The following is a 9,229-nucleotide window of genomic DNA, read 5'->3' on the forward strand; positions in this document are numbered from 1 at the left end:
CCGCTCACCCTGTGGGCCCCTAATATTATACTTTCATATCGGGGTGGGGCCACCAGACATCGTCCTGCGGGCCGCGAGAATGAGACCTCTGATCTAAACCATCCAGCAGATCATTTCTCAGTAATCTAAGTTTCTCAGATTGCTACCACACTAAATTTCTCATCAGATTTTTGAAGGTAGTTTTTTTATCTGAGAAAAATTGCTGTGCATACTCCTACTATTAAAGTGAATTAATGAAAAGCCCTCTGACCCCACATTAATACTGTCTTCAGAATAATATTCACAGTGCTGTTTAGATTTATAACTGAAATTGGTCTCTGGGTCTATATCAGTTTCAATATCATAAAATTTATGATCTGTAAGATCAAAACACTTAAATTGCATTCTTTGACTAAAGACCACATGATATATTCTTCACTTCCATCAGTATGTTCAAAACTACAAAAAACAGAAATGCTAACAAAATAAATAAATAAAAATAGAAAGAACCTCAACCCTAGAAGCACCAAGTCGTCTATATTTCTCCAGCTCAACAAGATTTCTGATGGTTAGAACCGTAGCTTGCTCAGGAGAACCATTAAGTTTTATCAGTGTCTTCATCAGTTGTCCTTGTGGCCTGTATTTTTTTCTCCTTCAACATCCTGGCTTGGTAAGCAATCTCTGCATTCTTCTTTGTGAGGTGTTCATTCACAAACACATCTGTCCCCTTTAAATTTTTTACAACTTTTAGCAGTTCAGTTTTATGTTTTGTACTCACTAATCGAAGAATGATATTTTGTCTTTTTGTTCCTTTTATCCAGATTTGTATTTGGTTTTTGCGGCATTGTATAACAAGCAGCAATAGTTTTACTGTCCAGCAAAATCCCTTTGCTGCTGAAGAACTTGATGACTTGCTGCTCAAGAGAAAGTAGTTCATCTGGTGGTGCATCNAAAAAAAAAAAATCGGAATTGGGTCACTTCAGGCTGCAGTGTGAACACACCGTAAGTTTATTCCACTTGGCGTCGCTCTTGTTCTACGTTTCATAGAAGTCTTTAGCCAGCTAGCAAGTATGGAGAACGTCTTGTGACGTCATCACCGCTTCTACTTGTCACAGCAGCGCGGCGGATGACGCAGCCCGGTAGCAGTCGCCTTTCTCTGCGTTTGATCATGACATTAATGGTAGAAAGAACCGGAATGGCGACTGCAGGGAAGGGAAACTGGTACCGGACTGGTCCGTCATCCGCCGCTCTGTTGTTACAAGCGTAGTGTGCATGAAGTCAGTGTAGCTTAGCCTAGCACCGAATGTTAGCCATGACGAGGAACGGTGGGCGGGACTTCCTTCAGAGGCCCCTCACCCTGTGGGCCCCACTAATATTATACTTTCATATCACGGTGGGGCCACCAGACAACGTCCTGCGGGCCGCGAGAATGAGACCTCCGTCTTAGATAATTCCTGAAGTTATGTCACATATGGGTTAGCTTCTGTTAGTTTCTGTTGTTGACCTGATAAAAACAAGAAATGTTCTGGTTTAATGAAGAAACAGGGATTTAAACCTGCAGAACATTTATTTACAGCTTTGATAACAATGTCTAAGTCCAGGGGAGCAAACCAGGGAGCGGTTACCATGGTAACCGTCCGTGACGCTCCCTCTCATTAAAGCTCCTCATCATCTTCACTGGCCGGGTCCAGCTCCTTGTCTTTCCGCTGGGCGCTCTCCGTCACAAACTCCTTCTGCTGCTCCTCCAGCTCCTGCAGCTCCCCCTGCAGGCGCTCCAGGTGCAGTACGCGGCGGTTCCTCAGCAGGCGCCGCGGGAACGGGTTCATGTCGCAGAAAGCGATGGCCGCCAACTTCCTGTTGAGGAGAGACCCCATTTACAGCCAGTGGAGCTACGCCGAGTGTCTGCTGGAACCCTGAGTGTTCCCACACACAGACGGAAGGCGTACCTGCTGTCGGTGACGGTCTTGGTGAAGAAGCGCAGGTACTGGTAGATCTCCACGCTGTCGTGGATCTTCAGCAGGTCGTCTTCTTTGTACTTGAACAGAGCCAGAGCGTACCTGAAGATCACCTGCAGCCGGAGGCGAGGCAACTGGTTACAGGGGCAGCAGGGGCAGTTTCTCTTGTGGTGCGTTCAAAGTCAGTTTGGTGGTGTGGTGCATTGAGGGTACCTTGGAGCCCTCGTACAGGAATGCGTCCCACAGCGGCAGCAGGATGTCGCTGGGCAGACTCTCCACAAAGACGACCAGGAACCAGTTGAAGGTGACCAGCGACACGTCGACCCTGTGACTCTCCAGGTGCGCCGCCAGCCGGGGGAGTTTCTCTGCCATGAAGTCCTTCAGGACCCGCTGGTCAGCCTGAACGCGAACGCATCATCAGTGGGCGACTCCGTCACCGGGCAGGACAGCGCCCGGCTGCAGACTCACCTGAGAGGCCAGCAGGTTCTTGGTGTAGTAGTCCTGAGGCATGATGGCGTCCACCAGCGCCACCAGGCACCAGAAGGCGTCTTCCTCGCTCTGCAGCACCAGCAGGGCGATGGCCGCCAGCCTGAGGGGCACCGCAAAGTCACCATGGGGTCACCATGGGGGTCACCTGACCCGGTGTCGCCCCTCCTACCTGTTAAGCCCCTGGCAGTAGCCGACCCCCGGGTTCTGCCAGGAGAACGCCAGCAGGACGCGGCGCAGCTGCTGGAGGGCGGGGCTTGAGGGTGAGGAGAAGTTCTGATTGGTGGTCAGGGTTCTGTGCAGGTCCAGCTGGATCTGCCTGCAGGCCGGGTGCGGCGACGTCTGGCTCTTCTCGCACAGCTGCAAGCGCAATGAGGGTCAGTCACGGTTCGCCCGGACCGCGGCGGCCCAGTGCGTCGGCCTACCTGCTGGTACCGCTGTGGGTGGCGCTCCCAGACGGTTCTGGTTCTGGTCCGGACCAGCCAGCGCCACACTCTCCGTCGGTACTGCTGAGGGACGCCGGAGCGTAGCAGAGCCTTGAGCTCTGGAGACGGACACAGATCGTCCTCTGAGCGGCCGGCCAGGTATTGCGCCCAGCGGGCCAGCAGGGGGCGCTCCATGCTGTCCTGCCGGGACAGACACAACCAGAACCAGAACCGGCCCGGTGGGTTAGAGCAGCAAGAAACACTTATACAGTAACAGTTCATGTTTGCTCTGTCAGCCAATCAGGTTTCAGCAAAGCTTCTAATATTCTATGATGTCATGAACAGTGACACAGTAAACCCTGAATTGTGTCTGCAGGCATTCAAGCAGCGGCCTGTCAGTCGGCGCTCTGGGCACAGTCTGACCTGCTGCAGCAGGCTGTGGCCGCGGATCTCCAGTGCCTGGATCTTGGCCAGCAGCTTCATGTCCTCCACCTCGTAGTCGGGGACGATCTTAAAGCCGTACTCGTCATGATCCCTGCAGACGGAACACAGGGCGCATTTACCCGTTTCCTGTCAGGGAACGAGAGCAGGAAGCTGGTGTCCAGGTGTTCCTACCTGTCCGCGCTCAGCTTCACGACGCCCTTCGCCTCTCCGCCCAGGGCGTCCTGGATCAGCCGCTGCACGGCCTCCTGCTGCTCCGGAGCCAGAGCTTTGGCCTCCTGCAGACTCCGCAGGACGCCCAGGTAGCGGCTCTCCATCTGGCAGTTGGTGGCCTCCAGGTACGCACACTGTCCAGCCAATCAGAGAGCAGGAACATGAGAAGCAGAACCAGGACCGGGCTAGGTCCAGTAAGGAACCAGACCTGCACCAGCGTTCCCAGCGTTCCCAGCGTTCCCACCTTCACCATCAGGCTCCTCTCCTGCTCGGAGCTTTTCCTCCAGAGTTTGGTCAGCTGGTAGATCTCTGAGTTCAGGAACCGGTTCTGGGTTTGATACGCCGCCAAGTCGTCCTGAAGAACAGAACCGGAACCGGGTCAGAACCAACCAGACCTCATCCTACGAAACTCTACACACGGATCAGAACCGGAACCGGATCAGGTGAGGCAGCTGAACTCCACCTTGAGATTGTCCATCTGCTGCTGGAGCTGCTTGTGGTTCTGAGGGTTCTGGTTCTGGGCGGGTCCAGAGGAGTCCGGGTGCCGAGGGTCCGACAGGCAGGAGGTCACCTGATCAGTCAGCTTCATGATCACCTGACAGGAAACAGGAAGTACAATCAGTGCAGCTGGAAACAGGATCAGATGACCAGAACCTCAGAGGTCACCCAAAGGTCATCTAGAGGTCATCTGGAGGTCGCCTGTCCTCACCTGCTGCTTGGCTGCGTTCTTCTCCTCCAGCAGCCTGACCTCTTCCTGCAGCTCAGCCAGCTGAGCGTCTCTGTCGTCCAGGCGCCGCCTCAGCACCTCGGCCTCCATCTTGGCGCCGTCCAGCCGGGCCCTCAGGTCCGCCGCCAGCCGCTCGCCGTGCCGCAGCAGCTCCAGGCGCTGCTGCTCGTCCTGCACCGCCAGGAACTCACTGCAGCTGCGCTTCTCCAGCTGCGACGCCTCCAGCGCCTTATGGAGGATCCAGACCAGCTCCTGAGGAACACACAGCGTCGGTTCTGGTTCTGGAGGAGCGGCGGGTCCGGCCGAACCGCCTCACCTTCTGAGCCTCGACCTCCTTCATCAGCATCTGCTTCTCCTGCTGCAGGCGGGACGTCCGCTCCGAGGACGCCGCGTCCCCACAGGGGTCCAACACGGAGGACGAGACCCGGGACTTGGACCTCCAGCTGCGGGACGGAGACGCCGACCTCTGACCTGCGGGGTCGGCCGCAGGGGCATCTGAGGAGACAGGATGTGATGTCATCAGGATGAGCTTTCAGAAAGAAGCCGGTCCTGCACCGGCTCTGGGTTCCCGAAGGTTCTGTTTGCCCTCTAACTGGGTTGGGTCAAACCCAGAACCGTCCAGAACCCAGAAGGAACTCGGTACCTGCAGTACCCTGCGCTACCTGCGGGGGCGCCGCCGTCCTCCGGCCCAGTTCCGGTCCAAGGCAGATCATTGACGTAGAACACTGAGCTCTGACTGGAGTCCTGAGATGTTCTCTTCCTCAGACTGTGGACCGAGTTCCTGTTCAGAACCAGAATCAGACGGGGTCAGCTGAGCAACAAGACAACAACCCAGTCAGAACCTTCCGGATCCACTCACTGGAACTGGATGAGCGGGTGTTTGATGGAGACGCTGGCGAGCATCGAGCGCTGGGCCGGAGCGATGGCCGCCGCCTCCCCCACCAGGCCCACAGGACCATGCTGCCTCGGCAGGAAGTTGTCTGCTTAGACAGGAAACAGAACCTCAGCAGGAGGCGTGGAGGAAACGTCACTTCCTGTAATGAGCTGCAGCGGCCAGCAGGGGGCAGCGCACCATGCTGATCATTTGACCTGTGAAGGTGATCAATCTGTGGGGTGAAAAGTTCTGAGCAGGAATGTTCAGAGAGGAACCGGGTCCATAAAGCCCAGTTCTACACGTCCATCCAGGCCCAAAACCCGACCAGAGACGGCTCTGGTCCAGATTCTGATCAGTCATGTTTCAGAACCGGGTCACCTGTGGCTTGTTTCCCCTGTGGACTGGAAGCGTTGCAGTGGCGCTGTCCGGCCTGCAGGGGGCGGCGGCGCTGCAGCTCTGAACGAGTTGGGACATGAAGTGAATACCTGAACCTGCTGATATACAGAACCAGAACCGTCCTGTCTTCCTGCCATTCTGTCGCCTGCAGCAGCAGCTGTGATGTCACTTCCTGTCCTCAGGATGATGTAATCCGAGTTTTGAAGCGCAATGTGCCGGAAGTAGGTCAGAACTGTTTGGACCCTGGATCAGAAGAACCAGACTTCCTGTTGACAGCTGTTTCCATGGAAACGGCCCAGAGCACAGCGACTCCCTGATGAGGAGCGGGGCAGTTCTGACTCAGTGAGGCCCGCTCCGATTCAGGGAAGTGAGTCAGACGGCGCTGCTCCCTCCTGCAGGAAGGCTTTCCCAACAGGTGGGGGAGGGGGGACAGGATGTCGGACCATCTGAACCAGTTCAACCAGTAAATGCTCCAGCAGAACCACATACAAGTTACCAACAGAACTGGGTCATTCCTCTGGGGCCAGTTCATCCTGGACCGGAACCGCTGAACCAGTCAGCTAAAGAACAACATGAACAGAACCAGAACCAGGCGACCCAAAGCAGAACCGTTATCTGAACCAGTTCAAACATCATTAACACCAGTTTAACCAGTAGAACCACAAACAGCACCTCGAGAAAGTATTCACACCCTCTGAACTTCCCCAGGTTCCGACCCGTTGTGACCCGTTCCAACTGGACCAGGAAAGAAAATGATTGGTTCTTTCTAACAGAAAAATCTGGAAAGTGTGGCGTGTTTTTGTTTCCTATATGCTAAATAAAATCCATAGGACAGGAGTCCAGATGTTCTGCTTCTGAACTCAGAGGTTCTTCAGAGAACATTAGAGAACCAGAACCAGAACCTGGGATCAAACCCAGAGCGACTTGTTCTGGTGGATCTCACCTGTCAGGTTGTTGGTGTTGGTCCGGTCCGGTCCAGTAGACGTGTTACGGTGCTGCCACCGCTTCACCTGCAGCTGCTGCAGCCAGTAGAGCATCAGCTCCTGACTCACCGCCTGAAACACAGGAGGGGGTCGGGTCGGGTCGGGTCGGGTTCTGATCCAGTCAGGAGACACGTCTCAGAGGTTTCTGCTAACCAGGATCAGATACGGAATGTTAGCAGGGCCAAAATTCCAGCTGCCGTGGTTTCTCTCTCTGCTAACACGTTAGCTTTGGTTGTATTTACCCAGAATGCCCTGCACTGTAGCCCACTTCCTGCTTTTGGAGCAGTCTCCAGTCTGCTGGCCGTTCACATTCAAACTGAACCCAGACTGAGGTTTGGAGGTCAGAGGTCGATTACCATTCACACCTCACCAACTGAACCGGACTCTCTAGGAAAATGGACTGGAGTTGGATTTCTGGACCAGTACCCGGTCTGGTACTGTTATGGAAACCTTTCCTGTCTTTCTTTCCAGAAAGATGCCAGAACCTTCACTGACTGGTCCAGTAGAACCAGTAGAACTCCAGAAGAGAATAAAGTTTAAAAATTATTGGCCTCGCTGGCTTTCCATACTCAGATCTACCCGAATATAACCAGACCGACCCGACCCGACCCGGCCCGGCCCGACCTGGAGTTCCTACCTTGAGGATGAAGGTGCGTTCGGGCGTCTGGATGTGGAAGGTGCCGCTCTCAGCGTTCAGCGGACAGGTGAAGGTGGCGCCGCTGAGTCGGATCTGGCCCAGCGGCGCCACGTCCTGCGGTGAGCGGAAGTAGAAAAGCTGGTTCTGGTTCTGTTCGTAGCTGAACCAACGCCGCTTCCAGGCCCTCAGGGGCCCCGCCTGCTTCTGCAGGAAGCCGCACAGCCTGGGCTCACCTGCAGCGTCGGGGACTCTAGGTTCCTCTGGTCCGGCAGTCAGAACCTCAGATGGATCAGAACCTGGTTCCTCCTCAGCCTGATCTGTAGAGCCTTCTGGGTTCTGGAGAACTGGGCGGGAACTTGTTTCTGGCCCACAATCAACCGGACCAGAACCTCCTGGTTCCGTCTGCTCAGAACCAGGAGGTTCTGGTCCGGTTGATTGTGGGCTTGAAGGAGGTTCTGTTGGTTCTGGTGACCTGGATAGGCAGCCGGGTCCGCTCTGCACCGCCTCCTGGTTCTGAGAGTCTGGACCCATCCGGATCAGGTCAGTGGGAACAGGAAGTGAGTCGGAGGCGGGACTTCCTCTGTCCATCCTGCAAGGAGAAGAACTGGGTCAGACGGAACCGGGCTGAAACCGGTTCTGATCCAATTGTCTGAGGTTCTGGCTCCTCACAGTGAAGCTGCAGCTGCGATCCAATCGGACCAGGTTCTGTTCCGGTTCTGGTTCCAATCCGCTGCAGAACTTCTCTGGTTCTGGTGAAAAAGGCTTTGTTTGATTTAAGTGGGTCAAACGGAACCAGAACCGGGCTGGTTTGGTTCTGTAGCAGTAAAGAGTCAGACCAGGAAGGTGCTGGCCTGGTTCTGGTCCGGTTCTATCTAAGTGGGTCAAACGGAACCAGAACCTGGGTTGGTTCTGGTTCACTCCAGCAGAACCTGAACAGAACCATTTGGGACTTACTGAGCGGAACCAGACTGAGGTTCTAACTGGCAGCAGTGGGTCAGGTCAGAAGGAAGGAACCAGAACCCGGAACCAACAGGTTCGGTTCTGCAGAGGTCTTACCTGAGTGGGCGGGGCCTGGGCGCACCCGGCGGCTCTGATTGGCTGCTGCTGTTGTTGTTGTTTACCTGTTGGTGTTTGTGTCTCGCGCCCCTCTCTCAGCGGCTCGTGTCCCGCAGCTCCCGCTCCGCTCCGACCCAAACACACCCAACTTCCGCTCTTCACTTCAAAATAAGAGCAGGAAAAGTCCCGCTTCCAGAAGCGACGTCAGAGCTGGAGTTAAGGCGCGGGGCTGAGTCACGTGGTTCTATGGCAGGCCGTTTTGACATAAAATCTGCTTCACCACATGACCAGTGCAGGTATCTGAAAATAGTTTGACTAGATTAGTCAAGAATAAGAAATTGATCAAATTAAGAAATCTATAATTAACTTTGGAAGAAATTACGTCATATTGGCACTAATTGTCAACTCAAGATTTTTGCAGTACTGACCATCTGAAACGTTTATTTTGAATATCAACAATTAAATGATGTCTGAAGTAAATCCAGTTGGTGCAAATTAACTTTCAGAATGAAAATAGTAACTGAACAAAACTAACAGATTTATAGAACTGTAGCGTTGACTCATTATGATTCCTTTCAGATATTTTCAAATGAATTAGCAGTATCTGGAACATTTTTTAATCTAGAATCTAAATTTAAATAAATACGTAAATAAATACGTACTGATCTATTATTCAAAAATCAAAAAGAAATTATGAAGATTTGGCAGGAGCAATGGGATAATGATGATAATGGAAGACAGTTACATGCTATTCAAAAGATTGTGGGAGGTAGTAATTGTTTGAGTGGAAGGTGGAAGTGGTTATGACTCGACTTAGAATTGGGCATTCTGGACTTAATAGTTCTCTGTTTAGAATAAGAAAGCATGAGAATGTGGTTTGTAGTTATTGTAATCAGGTGGAAACAGTGGAGCCATGTTAGAATGTGATAAATACTCAGAGGAACATCAGCTTTTAAAATCATTACTAAGCAGAACGAATATAGGACTGTATGTTTAATCTTTTAGGAAATAAATCAAATTATGTTAGAAATCTCTTGCTTAGGTTTTTAAATAACAC

The 9,229-nt window shown here is 52.9% G+C and overlaps 1 protein-coding gene across 4 annotated transcripts; it reads right to left on the reverse strand.

The window, feature by feature from the left end:
• Positions 1 to 936: 936 nt before the first annotated feature.
• On the reverse strand, positions 937 to 8,767 carry tbc1d2 (TBC1 domain family, member 2). 4 transcript variants are annotated; one of them, XM_016666547.1, is made up of 17 exons: positions 8,238 to 8,767; positions 7,117 to 7,705; positions 6,440 to 6,551; positions 5,086 to 5,206; positions 4,889 to 5,007; positions 4,543 to 4,721; positions 4,209 to 4,478; positions 3,963 to 4,094; positions 3,744 to 3,854; positions 3,461 to 3,633; positions 3,269 to 3,380; positions 2,846 to 3,046; positions 2,593 to 2,780; positions 2,403 to 2,523; positions 2,148 to 2,333; positions 1,926 to 2,047; positions 937 to 1,833 (listed from the first exon to the last, which is right to left on the reverse strand). In XM_016666547.1, exons 2-17 carry the CDS (start codon positions 7,702 to 7,704, stop codon positions 1,635 to 1,637), a joined length of 2,934 nt encoding a protein of 977 aa, XP_016522033.1. In that variant the 5' UTR covers position 7,705; positions 8,238 to 8,767; the 3' UTR covers positions 937 to 1,634. The 4 variants fall into 4 exon arrangements, with proteins under 4 accessions (XP_016522033.1, XP_016522032.1, XP_016522034.1 ...); XM_016666546.1 differs by having other exon boundaries at positions 8,173 to 8,767; XM_016666548.1 differs by lacking the exon at positions 8,238 to 8,767 and having other exon boundaries at positions 7,117 to 7,230; positions 7,350 to 7,427.
• Between the last annotated feature and the right edge of the window lie 462 nt (positions 8,768 to 9,229).

The sequence above is a fragment of the Poecilia formosa genome, unplaced genomic scaffold (assembly GCF_000485575.1).
Source record: "Poecilia formosa unplaced genomic scaffold, Poecilia_formosa-5.1.2 Scaffold739, whole genome shotgun sequence".
NCBI classification, from domain to species: Eukaryota; Metazoa; Chordata; class Actinopteri; order Cyprinodontiformes; family Poeciliidae; genus Poecilia; species Poecilia formosa.

Coding starts and splice junctions, on each gene's coding strand:
- tbc1d2 (XM_016666547.1), bottom strand. CDS start 7,704: ATGGACAGAGGAAGTCCCGCCTCCGACTCACTTCCTGTTCCCACTGAC. Junction 3,634..3,743: donor AGAGGAGCCTGATGGTGAAG/GTGGGAACGCTG, acceptor TTGGCTGGACAG/TGTGCGTACCTGGAGGCCAC. Junction 2,524..2,592: donor TACTGCCAGGGGCTTAACAG/GTAGGAGGGGCG, acceptor GGTGCCCCTCAG/GCTGGCGGCCATCGCCCTGC.